The sequence below is a fragment of the Chanos chanos genome, chromosome 7 (genome assembly GCF_902362185.1).
Source record: "Chanos chanos chromosome 7, fChaCha1.1, whole genome shotgun sequence".
Classification (NCBI taxonomy): domain Eukaryota; kingdom Metazoa; phylum Chordata; class Actinopteri; order Gonorynchiformes; family Chanidae; genus Chanos; species Chanos chanos.
This window is the reverse complement of record NC_044501.1, coordinates 27,347,523-27,367,770: the sequence shown is the minus strand read 5'-3', so window position 1 is coordinate 27,367,770 and position 20,248 is coordinate 27,347,523. Positions and strand designations below refer to the sequence as shown.

The following is a 20,248-nucleotide window of genomic DNA, read 5'->3' as shown; positions in this document are numbered from 1 at the left end:
TTGATTTGTCTACTGTCAAATCCTATACATTTTGTGAAAACATACAGAATGTAATTAAATATATATTTGCATGACGGCATATCCTTTCGTGCAGAGCAAATCTTAATTCTATAGTAAGTATGTCCTAATTTCTCTATTGATTTACACAAGGACCACATTAAGACTGCGTACCGTAGCGTGCGCGACGTGTCGGTGTTTGGAATGAATACGTTTGTGGCTTCTTGGCTGTGTATACGAGGCTAGCAGGGGGGTAGAGATAGTGAGCGGATTACCAGTTGTGGTTTTCCAAAGAGCGGCTGGCAGCCTGCACGAAGAACAATATGTGGTTTAACTACTACGCGATTTATACAAATCACTGCTCTTGCAGTTTTGCGGCTTGATTAAACAGGAATCAAGAGAAAGTTCATATATAGGCCCTCTTTTCACTCAAATATTCTATCATCGTCCTTCTAAGATTACTTTTAGTTTCAAACTTTTTTTAATGCTCATTTTTCACCTTTCCTGTTTCTGGGGTGATTTCAGACTGACAAAACTATAATAAAATAAATAAATAAATGACTAATTTTATCAAAGGTAATGACAGTCATAGTAACAAAGGTAACAGTGGCAGTCACACACATTGAATCCTATTTGAATTATTTGCTCATGGTTTTTTGTTTTTTTTTGGTTTAAACTCTTTTCAAATTTGTTAAAACTCTTGGCCTCAGTAGAATGATTCAGTAAGCTGTCTCACCGATGTGGCTTGCAATATCAGACATGCGGAGTAACATTATCCAAAGAATGGTCAATTGTCTGTAAAATTGGGAAATGTTTTTTTGTTCTAGAATGTGGCATAACAAACTGCGAGGCATAAGAAGACCAACGAAAAAAGTGTGTGTGGGGGGTATACATGGTTAGAGTAACTGTGGGTGAATCCTACAGACATGAGGAGAACTGGAGGTTTGTGAATGCCAGCCTGGCACTGGGCGTTTTTGAAGCTACCCTTAGAAGAGAACTCAAGGGGCACAAAGAATGTTCCGGCGGTGCCAAGATGCCATTTTCATTGTCCATCTTGGTTTGATTTTCGGAGCGGCTTGGAATAATTGCCATGCATTTGTGCTAGCAAATTAAGTGATTCCCCCAGACCGCAAAACCTCCCTCAGTGATGGGGCAGAGTCACTACCCCAGTCCCTCCTGTTTTCCAGCATAGAAGTTTCCTTTTTTTATTAATCTTTTTTTGACTCAATTTTTTTTCTCCTTCTCCCATGTCCGCTGGTCTGAATTTGGGACATCCTCAAAGCTGTGTGTGGAAGGAGAAAATGCAATTTTGCTGTGTTTCGGTAATGCTACCATGCAGGTCTGCTTGATACTTTTGATATGGTATTAAGAGGTGTGTGTGTGTGTGTGTGTGTGTGTGTGTGTGTGGGGCAAAGCCCCCCTCCAGAACCCCCCTCCATTGGTGGTGTTTTGACTCTGAGCATGCTCACAGACTGGGAGAAAGAAAGAGAGAGAGAGAGAGAGAGAGAGAGAGAGAGAGAGACAGAGAGAGAGAGAGAAGCCACTTGGCAGGCTTGCTTCGTGTTTGTGTGCTTTGTGTTGGTGTCGAGCGGGCTGTCCTAGTAAACAGTGGCGTCCTCTTTCTAATCCACGTCCAGCACTTGCAACCTGAACTAGGCCAAGCCAGCCTAGGAGGACTGGGCGACTGGAAATGGTAGAGCAGATGAGCAGTTTTTTTTTTTTTTTTTAAATTCAGATAGCCTTTTTTTTTTTTGCTTACAGCAATTGTGTGGCGGTAGCATTTTTAGCCACATGAGGTTTCCATAAACTCTGAAAGAGAAGGAGTAGCCAACATCAGACGTGTAAACAGGACGCAGACAAGTCTCTGTAGATTGTTTACGGCACGTAATCGCTTAGATGGGGTCACTGCGTTTTTTTGGCTTCTCCTGGTACTGCAGTCTACTCTAGCGCGCCGCATGAGTAGCCTGTTTGTTTGTTTGTTTGTTTGTTTTTTCTTCCTCAAGTTGTATGTGAGTGTGTGTGTGTGTGTGTGTATTTTTCCTCCCCTAAGTGTCTGTTTCATCTTGGCTAGGAAGACTCTTGGCTAATTGACATAGGAACCTTTGCCAAGAAGGTCTCCATGACTTGTGCTACATGACCGCTCATGTTAACCTCTTTTCCTCTTTTTTCTTCTTTCTCTCCCCCTCTTCCTCTCCCTCTCTCTCTCTCTCTCTCTGTCTCCCTCTCTCTCATACTCTTTCTTTCTTCAGGATGAGTTTCATCCCTTCATCGAAGCACTTCTCCCTCACGTCCGTGCAATCGCCTACACCTGGTTCAACCTGCAGGCCCGCAAACGCAAATATTTCAAGAAGCACGAAAAGCGCATGTCCAAGGATGAAGAACGGGCGGTCAAGGACGAGCTCCTGAGCGAGAAGCCGGAGGTCAAGCAGAAATGGGCGTCCCGGCTGCTGGCCAAGCTCCGTAAGGACATTCGGCAGGAGTACCGGGAGGACTTTGTGCTGAGTGTGACGGGTAAGAAACACGCCTGCTGCGTCCTCTCGAACCCGGACCAGAAAGGCAAGATCCGACGCATCGACTGCCTGAGGCAGGCCGACAAGGTGTGGCGTCTGGACCTGGTGATGGTCATCCTTTTCAAGGGCATCCCTTTGGAAAGTACGGACGGCGAGAGACTTGTCAAGTCGCCGCACTGCACCAACCCAGCACTTTGTGTCCAGCCACATCATATCACAGTGTCCGTTAAGGAGCTGGACTTGTTTCTAGCGTACTATGTCCAGGACCAAGGTAAGCAGATGGAACGGAGGAAGTGGTGTATGGTGCTAGAGGAGGTGTGTGTGTGTGTGTGTGTGTGTGTGTGTGTGGGTGTGTGTGTGTGTGTGTGTGTGTGTGTGTGTGTCTCTGTGCGTGTGTTACTGGGAGATACTGCATCATGGGTCACACTCATCACTTTTGTAAGAGGTTGACTGACATGGCCAAGGCAAAACGAATGAGAAGAACAGTCACATTTGAAATATGTCCCAAAGAAGCAGAGTTTCCCATTTCCACACACCCTAACAGCCTCTTACCTTTTCATTTATGTGCACACCCACACCGTGAAACATTCCTATTAACATAGTAACAATTTGATCCAAATAATAGCGTGTGTATCTGAAGTTATTTTCGGCTTGCTTTGAAATGTAAGGATGTAGGGTGTTACAGGAGGGTTAATTCTGAAACATATATGCATTGATAAACATGTGTGACAGTGTGACATTTTGGAGGTATGTTTTCAGTGTTTATTGTATCTATGCAGGATTGTCAGTTTATGTTAATAACTTAAATCGTGTATATATTTAAAGAAGAAAGAAAGGACCAAGTTAGGGAATCCATATCGCATCTTTCAGAATGAATCAAGACTTCTGTTACAACCATAGATATTTGCTTTTTGCTTTTTTAATGTTTTTTTTTTTTTTTAGATTAGATTGTTGAGAGTCATAGCTGTCACATTTCAGATGAGTCAGTGTTTGAATTCTGAACTGAAAACTGCAGAATTCTTTTTTGATTTCTGTGAAATCTGTAATCTGTAAAATTTATTTGACCCCCCTAAAGGCAAATAGGCCTGTTTTAATCTAATTTAATCTATTCATTCTGTTATGGTAAAATTACTGGTCAAAGTAATGGGCATGGATTGGAAAATTGTGTATTTAACATTTAGAAATTTAAATGCACGCAGTTTTTTTCTGCCGTTTAGGATGAAAAGGCCAAGACAACATTTTACAAATAACAAACAAACAAACAAAAAAATAAATAAAACCCCATGAAATTAAACACAGCAAAAAAAACCCCCAAAAACAAAATACAACAACAACAAACACAGCTGAAAAAAAGAAAATGTGAAGAGCCAGTTGAAACTGGAGGGAATGGTTAGTTAGGTGTTGATTCTTTGGTGACTAGCTATAAGATCCTGGCTCTGTTGTAGCCTGTTTTAAGAGAACTGTCTCCTCACTCTGAAAGGAGCGTTCAGATGCTTGACAAGAACAATTTTATTAACCTTCACTCTATCCTAAGTCATTTCTTATATGTTTTTTTGGGTTGGGGAATGCTTTTTCAGTCCTCGGTAAACACCAACGTTCAGTCTCAGTCATAGTAAATTAAAGATGTGTGTGTGTGTGTGTGAGAGAGAGAGAGAGTGTGAGTGGCTGTGTGTGTGTGTGTGAGAGAGAGAGAGAGTTTGTGAATGCGTGTGTGTTAGAGGGAGTTTGTATGTGTGAGCGAGAGTGTTTGTGTGTGTGTGTGTGCGTGTGTGCGCGTGTGTATGTATGTGTGTGTGTGTTTGTGTGAGAGAGAGAGAATGTGTGTGTTAGGGCGAGAGAGTGTGTGAATGTATGTGTGTGTGTGTGTGTGTGTGTGTGTGTATGTGTGTATCTGTGTGTGTGTGTGTGTGTGTGTGTGTATGTGTGTGTGATTGTGTAGAGTGTAACAGTAGGACTAGAGGAGCCATCTAGGAGACCCATTATCACACAGCTCTTTGCCTCCATTTTGTGCGGGTGAAGTGCCAGGGAAAGCAGAAGGCATTGCGGAGAGATAATAATGGTTGCCACTGGCACCGCGGTTGGCATCAGACCCTCTTTTGTGTCTTTGTAGGATAGCATTCACTCACTGGTTGGCACTGAGAATGCCCGCCCTTTTTGTGTCTTTGATATCGGCACATACTAGACACAGGGTCAAAAGAAGGCTTTTTTTAAAAATATTATTATTATTATAATTCTAAAATGTAAACGATGATAAATACTCAGCCTTAATTTAAAAGCTTCGTAAACCTTAAAGCATCCCTTAATTGTTACAATTTACTGCATTTTTCAAAAGCTACTGACACACTGTTGTAAATAACTGAAGTAGATAATGATGATAAATTGGCTTGGTTTTGGTCAGCTACAGTCTTCATTTGTGTGCTTTATATTGGGAAACTTGGATAGTTGTCTGGAATGACTTGTAAATCTCCCTCTTAAACTCAGAAAACATTCACTCTTAAAATATGCTGTTAAAAGAGCAGTAGTGAACAGTAGTGAACGGCAACCATTTAACCTCCATCGTGTCGGACCCATTTTCACACCGTGTAGGGCAGTTCTTTTCCCCTCCCTGTTTGCTTTTTGCTAATTTGGGAAAAAAAGACGGGTGGCAAATAAAGGGTAAAACTAACAACAGCCAGCAAAAAAAAAAGGATTCATTGGTGGGGAGTTGTTGGGAGGGGGTGTAGTTTGCACCCAGTTAGTGGTTCTTGTCTCCAGACAATACATTCACATTGTGCTAGCTTGCAGGGTGTGCCGCCATTTTGTTTGCGTGGTGCCAAGAGAGAAGGAAGGGAAAAGTGCCAGTGATGGTTGTCGGAGGTACGGAGGTTGGCATTGAACCCTCATTGTCTGTTTGCAGCGTGCCTTTGATTCGTTAGCTGGCATCCGCAATGCAGTGGGCACGTTGAGGAGAATGGGAGCTACTGCCATGGTGATTTTTTGGTCGGGGGTTTAAAAGTAATGCGAGAAAAAAAAAAACCCTGAAACAAATAAGACCGGAGAAAACATTCACGGTGCTGGCATCTCATTACGATTATAAAGTTAAGGTGCAGCTTTTGCTCGCCGGCATTTGAGAATTTTCATAGAAAACTTTTTTTTGCAAAGCTAGTCAGGATTCCGTTGGACTTCATTCGCCAAGCCATTTTTAAGATTTGTCCCCCTCGCCTCTGTTTGCTCTTGTGCTCGGTAATATTTTTTTCCCATCAACTCATCGTCAATAATCAGCAATAACAGTTGCGTTACATTGCCTTAGCTCTGGAGATACATAAACATGGTCTCTGAACAGAAAATCCCTTGCCACCTGCTGCTAACGGGACGCTAGCATGTGACTACGTAGGACCCGGGCAGAATGCCCCCTGTTCTTTGGGCAGAGCTGCAGTGGCCACAGCAGTGTGGTGAATACCCTGTAGAATGACCGTTGATGTGGGGGTGCCGGGGTACGGGGGTTGTCGGCGGGCATTGTGCCATCCTTTGCCTTTCAGACTTCGTGGACGTTTTTTTGTTTGTTTGTTTGTTTGTTTGTTTTTGTGCTAGCTATTTCCCAATCTGGTGCTCTCCACTGGCAAGAAAATCACCGTAAGTCTATTACTGCTGTGAAATAATAGTAGGAGTGATTGATAATTTGATAACATCCCCAAAACAGTAAAAGGAGACTCACTTTTTTGTTTCAACAAACACATAGCTTTGTGTACTCCGTGATCTTTCTGACAAGTGATCTACAATAATTTTGTTCCGATGAGAAAAGTTTCACTAATAGTTCCATATGAGATGAAGGCGAGTGAAATAAAAAGGAACTACTCTTTCACACATGCTTTAAAGTCATTGATGGGATAGTTTGAAGTCACTGATGTCCCTCAAGTTTAGTCAGTCGTTATGAAAAGCAAACAAATGGGTTCTTTTTTTTGTGATTTGGATGGTTGTTAGAAATCATATTTAGTTTTTAAACGTTTTCTTTTTTCTTGTTTTTTTTTTTGTTTTTTTTTTTTAAATCCCATCCAGCCTGTAATTTGTATTCTTCATGGTTCTGTTGATAGAGTTCAAATCCAGATGTGAAAAGTGTGCTCATGTTTCTTGAATTCCGAGCTGTTGATTCCCTCCGGCGCTCTGAGTCGAGTCAGGACGTGTTGACTGACGAGCGTCTTTGCCAGGTTTCATTTCACAACTTTGATTCGTTTTAGAAGAATGAGTCTCATCTGACACAGGTGGAAGAAGTTCTTCACCAAACTGGATTTTTTTTTTTCCGGGGGAGGTAGTGTGATAGTGAAAGGCATGCAGAAGAAACAGTTTGCCAATTAAAGAGAACTATTGTTTGGTACAGAAGTCGAGAATGTGATTCATGTGTTGGCATTTCAGGAAGGTTTGTTACAGGACACAGAATGATCTGAATGACTGAACAAAATGCAGCCGTAAAGAAAGTTGATTAGGTTTTTGTTCTTCATCAAACTGTTCAGTTTTGTTATTTACTGATTTATTTCTTTTTAAAAAAAATCCATTTCATTTATCTCTGCTTCAGTTTGGAATATCTTTTCGTCATGGCTCGGCCGTGTTTGGATTGTAGTTTTCGCCGTATGATGTTAGTGTCCAAATAAACACAAAAATCCTTCAAAAATCGCCTCTGGCCTACATCAGCAAAGTAGGGGTTTATTCTATTCATAAATATTTACAGTTGTCTGGCGCCCACCCCACCCCCCCCACCATGTATTCCAAGAATTCATATATAACAGTATTAAAAAAAAACCCAAAAACAGAGAATTCTATACGCCCAGAATTATTTTCAGCGGCATTCCTGTTTATTCCTAAACGTCTCACCACATCGAATTGCTTGATATGGTTTTTTTCTCTGTCAGCAGTTTAATAGATGGAGGGAGTTTTCTGTGGTTTCTTGACATTTTGTCAGGGGCTTTAGGGGGTTAACTCAATCAGAGCAGGTTATCTTGGATAGCAGGCTGACAAGAACCATCATGTTTTTTTTCTCTCTTCTCTTCCAAAACATTTGTCTTCTTCCTTTCTTTTTCCCCCCGTCTTCTCTTCCTGAAGAAGCCAACGTTTTTTGTTTTTTACGAGCCTGACATCCCTGGATTTGGATGAATTGTTCCTAATTTGTTCTACCGCGTAAAGTGGTCTGTTTTATTGGGGTCAGCCTTTGCCCTCTGACCCCTGTGCCGTGACCTCCAGCAGTTGGGATGCGGTTGGTGTTCTGTGAAGTTTAATTGAGCAAAACAGATCTGTGAAAACACACCAGTGGTTCTAAGCACGTGGGTGTAGCCAGGGGGGCGGTATGGGTTGGAGTCATGGGAGGGCTTGTTTGGAGTACCCGTGGTCTTACGAGGGGTGGAGAGTATGAGTGTACCTGAGGTCGGGACCCCCCCGCCCCTCCCCTTTCCCTTGACCTTTGCCTGTCTGGGTCAGTAGAGCGACCTCCAACTCTCCTCCCATTTATCAGGTTCCTTCCACTTGTCTGTCAGTCTACACAGGACACCCCCCTCCAGAGTGCCTCCTCTATGACTGAAGTGTGTGTGTGTGTGTGTGTGTGTGTGTGTGTGTGCGTGTGTGTGAGAGAGAGAGAGAGTGAGTGAGAGAGAGTGAGAGTGTTTGTTTCTCGTTTTCCAGCTGACTGCCTGTGAGGCATTGCCAGGGGCAGCCAGTGTGACCGAGGGGTAGGGGGGTGGTGTGTGTGTGTGTGTGTGCGTGTGTGTGTTTGGGAGGAGGGGTACACAGCTGATGCTGGTGTCTAAACTCTACTTTTGGCTTGCGCGCCTCCCTTTTTTCTCACCCCACTCTCTCTCTTTCCCTCTCTCTCAGTCTCTCTCTCTCTCTTTGGCTCTCTGTATCAGGCCCTCTCAGAGCTCCTTGTACCAGCTCTCTCTGTCTGTCTGTCTGTCTGTCTCTCTGGTTATGAAGGCAACCCTGTGACTTACTCTTTACCCTGCTGTACTTCTCTTCAGTCTCAGATCCACTCCACACAGACAGTTTCTCATTCACAGCAAAAGACAGACTGAGGTGACACTAAACGTTTCGTTTCGAAACCACAACCACTCATTGCAGACCGTTATTCAGCACACAAGCACAGAGAACACTGCCACAATAATGTTTTTTTTTTTTATCACTTGCTTTTTTTTTTTTGGCCAGCTGATTGTTTCCAGCAAACTTTGCTGCTGTGGTGCGATGACACACATAGGAGGAGAAAGGAAAAGTGTGTGTGTGCGAGCGCGTGTGTATGTGATGCACGACCGATCCTGGTGGATGCTGATGAGGACTGCCAGACCATTACAGATGGTGCCCCGAACAGTCATTCCTTTTTCTTTTTTTTTCTCTCACTCTTTTCTCGCTCTCTCTCTCTCCCCCCACCACTTTTTTTTTTTTGCCAGACAGAAGCGTTTGTTGGTGCTTTGCTTTCAAAAGGAACGACAACAACGCACGACTTGGTTTCAGTTGTGGTAATGAAAGGCAATAGCTGCTGTTTGATGTTTTTAGTGCATTAGTGCGCCGGCACATTAAACATAAAGAGCGAAAGGGGGTGGTGGAGGAGGAGAAGGAAAAAGGATTTGCCGCCACAACTTTGAGCCAAACGATAATCTCATTCCGCCCGGAGGCTCTAGAAAGTGCTTTTTTTTCTTTTTTAACAAAAAGACAAGAAGATTGATCGAAAAGGTTTTTTTTTTTTTTTTTTTGCCTGTTTCTTGCATTTATTTTTGAAGTGTTTGTTTCTCTGTTTCTAAAAAAAAAAGCACTGTAGCGATAATGCAGTTGTTTAGTTTGCTAACTCACTCAATCGTTTTTTTTTTTATTGAAAGACATTGCGGTGGCCTACGGACAAAAAATGGAATTACGCCAAGTTGTGAAATAGGGTTTTTTTCCTCCCTCCCCTGCAAAGGAAAGTGTTAATTTGATTTATTGGGTTGGCCTAACTTGGAAGGCTGCATTGCTGCAGACCTCATAGAATGAAGCTTACGTTACTTTTGAAACTATGGAGCCTAACCATTGCCTGACATTATACACGGTTATGGCTAGCCATCCGTCCTCATCAGGTGGGTTAATATGCAATTATGGGCAAGCAGTTAGACAGCACAAAACTAAAATGTACAGATGATGAAAAAAGTATTCTTCTACCACTTTTATTGACCTTTCGAAAATATATCTTATTAAAATGGCAAGTGTCATTTTTAGGTCTGTTTTGGGTGGTTTGAGAGGGGAGAGAAGCTGTTTTTTATTATTATTTTATTTTGCCAAAGCAGGCTGAACCGGATCCAGGGTTGCGGATCCTTTTTTTTTTTTCTTTATGTGAAGCCCAGACTGATTAGCATTCTGCATGGCTAACGGTGACTACCTCACACAGTGCCATAACCTATCGAACACATTCTCTTGCCTTAATCCATTTAGAGCTCCCTTCCAGCTCTCTGGCCCACTTTATTGATTTCCTCTTCCCTCTAAATCTCTCTCTCTCTCTCTCTCTCACTGTCTCTCTCTCTCTCTCTCTCTCTCTGTCTGTCTCTCTCCCTCTCATTCCCTCCCACTAACTCTTTTGCTCTCCTCCCCCAACTTGCTGTCGGAGAAATTCTGCAGCGAAGAGTTGCCCTGCTGCAAAGGAACTTATTGTTTTATTTTCTCTTTCTTTCTTTCTTTCTTTCTTTCTGTTTCATCTCTCTGCCTTTTTCCTCTCTTCTGTCTTACGCTTTTACTTGAGTCCCGCTTAGTCCCGCTACCTATCCTACCTCTCTCTCTCTCTCTCTCTCTCTCTCTCTCTCTCTCTCTAGTAGAGAGAGACCTTGAGGTTTCACAGTCAGGTTCCATGGCAGAGTTTGACCTCTGTGTCATTAGCTGCAGGGAGCTGGGCAGGCAAATACCCTCTGGCTTAAGCCGCCCTGTAACCTCCAAAGCCCTTGTATCCCAGCATTCAGTGTGTACTTAAATCACCATGGAAACCAGGCAGCTCAGCACAGTGTGTGTCGGCTGGGGCACTGTGTGGGCGCTGACTTGCTTTTTGGCCCAATTTCCAAGTTTTTCTTAATTTTTTTTTCTTTTTCAGAATGTTTTATTTGAAGAGCTCTGAAATATAGCCAGTCAAAGATGTCTGATTCTAGATCATAAAAAATGTGAAAACAAAAAGAATCAGCACTTCTAAAAGTTGTGATCAAGAAGTCACTTTGCCATCTTCCCGACATTTTTATTAAAAAAATAACAACAGACAAATCTTTGTGTTTATTTCTGTCAGTAATGTAGTGTAGTCACAACAGACTGAGTTTTGTGAGATACCCTGAATTCATTTCTGCTCTCATGGGACCATGTTGACAAGAGGACCAGCACCAGACTCTCTGCCCCCCCCCCCCTTCCCCCCTTTACATCCCTCCCATACTGTAGCTCACTGTACTGTACATCTGGGTCTCACCAAAGACCCCCTCACTGGATGTTCAGCACCTCCCAAATGTGGCCTCCCTTCTCCTCAATCAAGCAGCCAGACACAGCAGAGGGTTCTCCTTTATCAGACAGCTGTTACTATGGGTCCCAGCCAAACAGAGAGAGAGAGACAGAGAGAGAGAGAGAGACAATGAGAAATATCTTCTGCTCAGAAAGAGGCTGTAGAATATGGGGAAAGTGACGAGAGCGTGACAGAGAGAGAGACAGACAGGCCATCCAACCAAGACAGATAAACAGAGAGAATTTAGACTAAATAACAAAAGTCTCCCAGAGAAACTGGTGGATGGCGTGAAAGTCGGACAGGCAGACAGACAGACAGAGAGAGAGAGACAATCGGCGAAGGAGAAAAAGACAGCACATTCTTCTGTCAGGGCACTGCAGTCATCTTTCACTATGCTGCGCCTGATGGGCATCCTTCGTCAGGGGACTGGAAGATGAATGGCTTCCAAGGAAAAGAGGGCGGGCGGGCGGCCGGAGACAATCATGGAGGTTGCTAGGGGAGACAGTGACTTTCTTTTTTACCCCTCCCATGTGGAAGCCCTTTCACGGCAGACAGGCCAAAGCGGCGGGCCCAGAGTGATGGCCGTCTCCTCTTTTGTGTACCCTGGTACAGTACCACCCCCCCCCGCCCCCCCCCCCACCAACACGCCCCCCCACACCTCCAGCCCCGCCGCCCCACATTGTCACGGACGTCATGGAGCAAAGGGGTTGGAAGAAGAATAAGGCGAGCCCAGAGTCTGGGTGAGAACGGGGTCTGTGGGGTGGCACCAGTTAACGAAATGCAGTAAAATGGTGCCTTATGGGAGGCTGGCAGAGTGGGAGGTAACCAAGACTGAGGTGGCAGATTGCCTCTTTGTGTTGGTGTGAGACAGACCGCGGTCTGACTTTGCAACTGCAGTCAGTGATGTACAGTATCTCTCCGCCCCCTCCTAGATCATCGTGGGCATGTATCGTTTTTTTTTTCTTTCTATTGCACATTTGATCGATATGCACATTTGGAGCCAGAGTAATCTGGATATAGCTTTGTACTGACAGCATCACGTGGTCAAAAGAAAGACAGTCTCGCCTCATTTGCTTTCAAGTCTCGTAGACATTTCTGTCCTTGACTTCATTTGGTGATAAGGACTTGGATTTGCTTAGTTAAGTAAATGGGAATACTTGGTTGTCGGCAGAGAGATATCGAGACCATTCCAGTGGCTGGAGGGAATGGAGGAGTCACTGGAGGTTCCAGCCATTGGCTGTCTGGATTTGGCCAATCATTCATCCTTAAAGATGAGACTTGTAAAGGCCATGGGAAGCTGTTACACTGGAGACACACTGAAGGTCTCCTCAAGGTTCACAGCTAATGCTGTTAGCCAAGATTGTAAAACTGAAATGGCCCTCCCCATTGGATGAGAAGAGTCCTCTCTTTAATATAGCTCCAAATATCTTTATCACTCCCAGTGGGATGTTATTTTTGCCTGGTTAATCCCTTCAAACTCTAATTCCAATTGTTTGTTTTTGATTTGAGTTTATGACAAAAAAATGGACCAACAAAACACAAAAACCGCTTTTGTACCAATGCTCTTGAGCAGATGGCAGATCTTGACTTGTTTTCTTTAGTTTTGGTCCAGTTTTAGGCTGTTTAGAGTCTTGCGAACAGGACCCCTTTCAGACATTTGAATTCTCTGGTCTGTAGCTGGCGAGTTTGAGTCTCCTGTGGACATCCTGTGAGGTGGAACAACACCAGAAAATGAACCCTCAGCCATCACTGAAACGACAGATGTCAAAACATGTCTGGCTGGTTACTTTCCCCTGCGATAATCACATCCTGTTTTCACATGGCTCTATTGCGTAAGGGGTGTATTTTTCTTTTACTGAAAACGGAGGGAAGAGAGGGGGAAAAAGAAAGCAAGAGTGAGGGGGGGGCAGAGTGAGTGAGTGAGAGAGAGAGAGAGAAAGAGAGAGAGAGAGAGAGAGAGAGAGAGAGAGAGAGAGATGGATAGTGGTTGAAAGGAAGCAGACTCTCAAGTTGTAGAGCCCAGAGGAGGAACTGTGATTGAATGTATAAGCATCTCTGGAGGCAAATGCATGGACCTGGATAGTTGTCTCTGTGGTGTATCCTCATGGCTTGTGTAACTGCTCCCAGTGTCTGGGGAGTCCCCTCTGGCTTCATCTGAAGTCCTCTTGGTTCATCAGGGTGAGAACTTCCAATTGTACTTCTGTTCCATCTGCCTGTGAAACCCATACATCACCACAGCTAAACCACGACAGTTGTGTAGCTAACTTCAGTTCTGCACTCCTCATACTGTTCACTTAGTTCTTATACGCACAGGGTACTCACTTAGCTTTTGAATCTACGGGCTGCTCTCTCAGCTCTCATATCCATTGGCTGTTCTCTTAGCTCTTATATCCACAAGCTGTTCACTTAGCTCTTATATCCATGAGCTTTTCACTTTGCTCTCAAATCCATTGGCTGTTCTCTTATCTCTCATGTCAATTGGCTGTACTCCCAGCTCTTATATCCATCGGCTCTTCACTTAGTTCTCATATCCATGGGCTATTCACTTTGCTCTCATGTCCATGGGCTGTTTTCTTAGCTCTCAAATCCACTGGCTTTTCATGTAGTTGTTATATCCATGGGCTGATCACGTAGCACCATGAGCTGTTGTTGTCCTCTTTGAGCTTCACACATAATCATTCCCAGTCTCATACAGATGAAAGTTTGTGAGATAAATGTGTTCTGTAAAATGATTTTAACAATCAATTATGTAAAACTGCTGCTTAGCCAGGTGCCACTGATGGAGGAGCTTCACAGCAGACTCTGCAAACTCAGTTCCTGTAACTGTATCCTGCACCCTATCAGGTGACAGGCCACAGAAAGAAGGTTCTGGAAAGTGGGCGTGTTAAAAAGAACAACACACAAAAGTAAAGGAGCAGAGTGGACCCATGCCTCCTCGCTCAGCCAGGGTCGGGTCTGAGCTTATTAAAGATAAAAGGTGGTTGTGGTAATGGGCTCACCAATGAAATTTGGGCCTTTTCTGACGAAGCATAGACCCTCGTTAGGAGCGCCTAGTGCTGAAAGAATATATGCGTTGGCTCAAGATTACTTGAATTCTTCTCAAATTGGTCCGCCTCTCTCAGCTTGGCACAGGAATCTGTCAACATATTTTACTCCTCCCCCCCTTTATGAAAGTGCTTCTCTGACTTTTTATAAAATGCTTTGTACACACATACACACACACACACACACACACACATACACACACACACACATATCTTGTGGCCCCAAAATCTGTATTTACACAAAGTTAGCCTTTCTAAGTCTTAAACCTCAACAGTCATGTGCCAGTGTGAATTTGTAGTTTCAAAGTCTTGTCCCTTTGTTTCCTGATGTAAATTTGTAATTAAGAAAGCTAAGTCTGTGCAAACCACAAAATGCACAATAACATTATAGGTGTTATAAAGGTGATAACTCTAAGTGTGCTCTAATTAAGCACTGAGTGCCAAAGTAAATAGGAACTTTTAGGTCTTCAAATGCCCACTGAGTAATGAAACCTCAGCCCTTTTGTTTCCATATAAAACGGTTATCAGGCTTTTCAAAGGGAGTAGATGTTTTGCAGTTGCTAGAGTAAACAGGAATGTTTTTTTTAATAACAACAGTACCAGTCTCTCTAGTTAGACCAAAGTTTTCCCCGAAAAATTTGACCGTTCATCATCGTGTCATTTTGGCATCTCGGCGCTGCCAGCACCTGTTTTTTGGATTTCCGCAACGGCACACTGGCTTGTTGTGCATCACTTCCTCCTCCTCCTCCTTCAAGAGACGGTGTTGTAAGAATGATTCCCCATTTTCTTTCTCTCTCTCTTTTTTTTATTTTGGAAAAATTATAGGCAAGGGGTGTTCGTGTGTGGGACTTGGCATCCGGCGAGTAGTTGTGGTCAAAAGTTTACGCCAAAGAGAAAGGGACACAGGAAAAAAAAAAAAAAAAAAGGGAAAAACGGGGATGGTGCTTTGTCCGATATAGCGGCTTTTCTTTGTGACAACTGGGTCGGAAATGAACAGAAGGCTGCCATGGTCACATTAACTGCGGCTTCGCTGTTCCCATGGCCTTCTTTAGGCTCCGACCCGCTCTCTCCCATTCCGTTCACCCCTTTTCACCCCCTCAGCCTTACGTGAAAACTCTGGCTCATGTCCTAGCTCTTTAGGGATGATCTTCGTCCTCTAGTTTACTAATGTCCCAACAAGTAGGTTTGCATCCCTCAAATTAGGGCGTGCAGTTCTAGCTGCATACAGTAGACCATGATTACTTGCAGTGTTTCAGTTGTTCATTAAGCCAAAGAGTAGTGCAACTCTTACAGGACTGCTAACATCTTGGTCACTAGGTACAATTAGTGGGTAGTCACAACTGAGTGCTCTCTGATGAATTTTTTTACCAAGAGAAAGGAAAGATGACAAACTCCAAAGCAATCCTAAAAACATCCATCCCCCTCTTTTAGATTGTCTTTGCGTGGTTGCCCTCACCCTTTAGAACAATGCAGTTCTTGCTCTGTTTTGGACCCTGGACTTTTCATTCTGGGTAGGAAGTGATCAGGCTAAAGTTCACCATTGTTCTCCCAACGAGAGTTTATCGACGTTCCCCTTTCCCTCACATTCACACATGCTGCAATTGCTAATTCCCGAAAGTGGTCTGTGTGTTTGTCTGTGTGTGTGTGTGTTCATGTGAGTGTTTGTGTGTGTCCAAGAAAGAGAAAGAGAGAGAGACACGCAGAGAGAGAGAGAGAGAGAGAGAGAGAGAAATACAGAGAGAGAGAGAAAGAGAGAGAGAAAGAGAGAGAGAAAGAGAGAGAGAGAGAGAGAGAGAGAGAGAGAGAGAGAGAGAGAGAGAGAGTTCAGGAGATAGGTCTAGACAGTGGGAGGTGTGCTCTAGCTTCTCTTGTCCTGTTGATTGCAGAATTACCCAGCCCTGCGGATTTAGATCGATGCGCTGAGATCAAGGCAGGACAGATTAGCCTATGTCACACTAACTAAAGTCTACCTGATCTATTAATGCACTTAGCCCTGAACTGAGAACAACACAGTCCTGAAAAAACCCCCAAAAAACCCCAACAAAACGGTGACATTGGCTGCTTTGTGCTAAGGTTAGCAGAGCTTTATTTGATTGGCTGACTAGAGATCCATCAGCCAATGGTAGGAACTATTTCAATGTCCAAGACCTTCCTCTGCTATGCAGGGGTTAGCGCCCTTAGTCGCAAACACTCGGCCAAGTAGTTTTGGCCACAATCAGACCTGCTCTTCAGTCTTATCTCTAAAATGGAAGCAGGGTTTGGCGGCGTTCCAAACCACATACTCCATGTTCTGAAGTGTGGGGATTTCGATGATGAATTTGTATTTGGTGGAACATAGCGTGGAGGAAGGATTGTGAGGGGAGGGAAGGGGCGACGAAGCACAGGGGGGTAACATAGTTTTGAATATTCCAAAGTGATGCAACATTTCACTTTCCACTTCGTGGATTAATGTCTGATTTAAAAAAAGAGGGGGAAAAAAGAAAAAAAAAAGAAAAAAAAAAAGCACTCGCTAGCACTAGAGCCCTGTTTTTAAACTTTAGTGCACCGTTTTTAACTTTTCACCTGTAGTCCAAACAGAGCAGCGCTGACAAAAGTACTCAGAAGGTGCTGGGTTATTTAAGGCCCCACAGGAGTGTACAGTATGATCCGGTTCAAACCGGTTTAGCTGCTTCTGAAGACGTGGAGAATAGACTTGACTCTGTCTCAGGCAGGTAAACGCATGAAAAACGCCGAGCACCAGCTCTGCATGGGAACTGTGTGTACATGTGTGTGTCTGTGTGTGTGTGTTTTTGAAAATGACCTCTCTCTCTCCTTGTTTGAAAGATTCGCTTGCTTCCCAGCCTTGCCAGTGCGAAACAGTTAAGGCGCAGACTGGTGGGGTTGAGTCCCGGGTTGCCATGTGTGTCTTGTTAAGGAGAGTTATGACAAATGGCAGCAGCTGTACAAACTAATCTCTCTGTAGCTTTCACACATGGCGCCCAATTAACAAAGGGCCACTGTCGGGCCCTAATCCACAGCCCAGCCACCCGCTTCTCTTGCAGGCCCAAACCTCCAGGCCCACTCAGGGTCTTAGGATGTGGATGAGCACCAAACAACTCTGTGTGTGTGTGTGTGTTTGTGTTTGAGAGAGAGAGAGAGAGAGAGAGACAGAGAGAGAGAGATGTTTATCAAAAATACCACAGAATGTTTTAGGCACAGTTTTGCTGAGTTGACAGCAGTTTTGCATGTGCCAGTCCTGTGTTGAACTTGAGCCGAAAGGGTTGAAAGCTACGTTTAAATTCTAGTGTCTGTAATTTCTGTGTGAGGTTGAGTAATTACTCCACCATTTTTTTTACGCAGTGTGAATATGCATGCTCACAGAGATAGGCCTGCACAAATTTGAGAACAGTATGTTTACACACAGTGTTCAAGTACATATATAAGGGCAGTACATTTTTTTTATGTTTGAGGAGAGTATGTTTATACAGATATGAAGACAGTGTGTTTGTATAAATATGAGGACAGTGTGTTTATATTAATATGAGGACAGTGTGTTTTATATGGATATGAGGACAGTGTGTTTATATTAATATGAGGACAGTGTGTTTCTATAGATATGAGGACAGTGTGTTTATATAAATATGAGGACAGTGTATTTATATTAATATGAGGACAGTGTGTTTATGTCAATATGAGGATAGTGTATTTATATTAATATGAGGACAGTGTGTTTATATAGATTCGAAGAACACATGCTTAGACTCATGCACATGCAGCTGGAGAGGCTGGTTCTGGTCTATGTGTGTCTGGGATGCAGTAGCATGGGGGAAGCGGCCTGTCAGAAGGAACATTCCCACTGGGTTTGGAATGATGAACTGCTCATTGCAATGACCGGTGACAGCTGGACCGCATTTGAATGAATGCATAGTCTTCGGAAAGTAAATGGGCCCGAAAGTTCTTCACTTCTTAGTTAGCATGACGCAAGTAACACTAATAAGCTTTTTTTTTTTTTTTTTTTTCTCTTGCTGGTTCCTTTGTCTATATTTGGAGTCAAGCCAGAAATATTGCAGCTCTGTGTAAAAAAATATGTCAGCTTGACACACGGAGCTGCAGCAACGAGGTTTAATTTACTTTTCCAACCCTCCCAATGAAATCATTTGTTTGGGTTTGTTTTTAATACATAAATGGAGGCTGGGTTGCCCTTGCCAAAAAAACGGAGCGTTTTGTGTTTGTGAAAGATCCAAAGGGAAGCCACAAGCTGTGGTTCACAATTTTGGCAAAGTCCTGCAGGCAAGTACAAGCTTTCCCTGGAAATGAGCGTCGACTGCGTATCCCAGAATGGAAAATAAAATGGAAATGAAAAGAAACAGACATATAAAAAGAAAAAGGATCTCGAAGCTTTGCCAGGCATGAGTCTATGCGGGGTTCTGCCAGGAAGCATGAATGAGAGAAACCTCATGAACAAGTTTTCTCTCTCTCTCTCTCTCTGTTTTTTTTCACCTGGCATCTAAGAGTAATTAACCAAGCTTCACTTGTTGTGGCAACCGGCCCATGAAAAAAGCCACAATGTTGAGCTATGTTCCCATTACTAGTGGGAAAAAGGAAGAGAAAAGGAAAGAGAGAGTGTATTTTCCACAAGATTTGGAATATGAGTAAGGAATGCTTTCCTCACCATAACTGGCAGCGAGAGTGACCTACCACAAAGACTTAGCTGCCACACAGACACACACACGCACACACACACACTCACACACATATGCACAAAGAAACATAAGATCCATTATGCCGTGGCATGCAGACTCACATAAGATCATTTTGGGGATTTCCCTCACTACAGAGAAACGTTTACAGACTGGTTTACCATCTTTTCTGATAATGCATTTACACACACACAGATATCTGTACCGTTGCAATACCTTGCATGCCAGAACAGGCACATTAAAAGAGTCAGGGGAGATCATAAATTGCCTCAACATTTTATTCATTTGCAGTCTTTCGAATCAACCACATGTCATAAATTTGTCACCAAAAGTGTTGTTTAAAGTGCCAGGAAAATGCTATCTCATTCTGAGAACAGGGCATCTTGTTCTACATTACGCATGTTTTTTTTTCTGCTTCTTTTTTTCTGGGATTAATGAAATGTTGAAAGTCCATCTGGCTGAATGGGAGGCATATGGGTAAACTGAGCTGACTTGCTCTTAAGTCAGTTTATGTAGCATTGGGATCTCCTGGCACCTGTGCGAGGCCTTTGTTGTCTTGGATTTACTTACTTATTCATTTCACTTTCGCAAGAAACCGCAAAAACGGCTCAATCCCAGATATGCGGAGTGAATTCACTGAAGCCAACAGAAAAAAGTGGGCAGTTTTTAATGTTTGTGTGGGAAGGGAATGTTGAGATTAAATCAGCAGATTAAGGAAATGTAATTGTCAGGACTATCATAAAATAAGGAGAATTTTGAGGCTTTGGTAAGGATGTGTGCTTCATGAAAGTGTAAAGATGCACATTCAGAGCTGTACTAGGCCTTGTGGACACACACACACACACACACACACACACACACACAGAGCTTTGATAGACTTTGTGAGGACTCACACATGAATATCTTTACTGGACATACAAACACAGCTGTGTGAAGTTATGTAAGGTTACATACACACACAGAACTTTGTGAGAACACACACATACATAATTGCATTGGATTTTATGGGGACACACAGTCAAAGCTGTGCTAGACTTAGAAATCTTATGCGGACATAGCAGTGTTGGAATGTGAGGACACCACGCAGACACACATGGACCCACACACACACACACACACACACACACACACACACACTCATCATTCTGTTGGAATGTGGACACACACACACACACACACACATAGCTGTGTGAGAATGTGTGTGTGGCCTGGTGTCCCAGACTTCACTTGTATATGATAAATCACACAGGATTTTATAGGTATTACTGAATTCCCAGCCTGAATGACATTATGGAAAAAAAAGAGTCTCAACGCTTGCGTGTGATCTCTCTCTCTCTCTCTCTCTCTCTCTCCCCCTCTCCGTGTGCGTGCGTGTTTGTGTTTAAATATACCACACATTACCAGAGGGACAGGGTTCAGAGCGGGACACGGACTGGCATGTTCCAAATGACATGAGCCTTGTCATGTAGATCCCCAGTCATATGAGTGCTACCAGAGCTCAAAGTTATATACAGCTCCAGCAGATAGGCTCAAACTTCAGCACAGCACCCTATACAGTCCGAACTG

General features: G+C 43.4%; 1 protein-coding gene across 8 annotated transcripts in view; it reads left to right on the top strand.

The window, feature by feature from the left end:
- The window catches only part of LOC115816622 (nuclear factor 1 B-type), an 81,434-nt gene that overhangs the window by 3,896 nt on the left and 57,290 nt on the right, over window positions 1-20,248 (top strand). For 7 of the 8 annotated variants that reach the window (XM_030779634.1, XM_030779631.1, XM_030779632.1 and 4 more), the window contains exon 2: window positions 2,247-2,778. In XM_030779634.1, the coding sequence (XP_030635494.1) occupies window positions 2,247-2,778 (532 nt within the window). The remainder of the gene's footprint in view (window positions 1-2,246; window positions 2,779-20,248) is intronic. The other variant, XM_030779635.1, reaches the window with a different exon arrangement.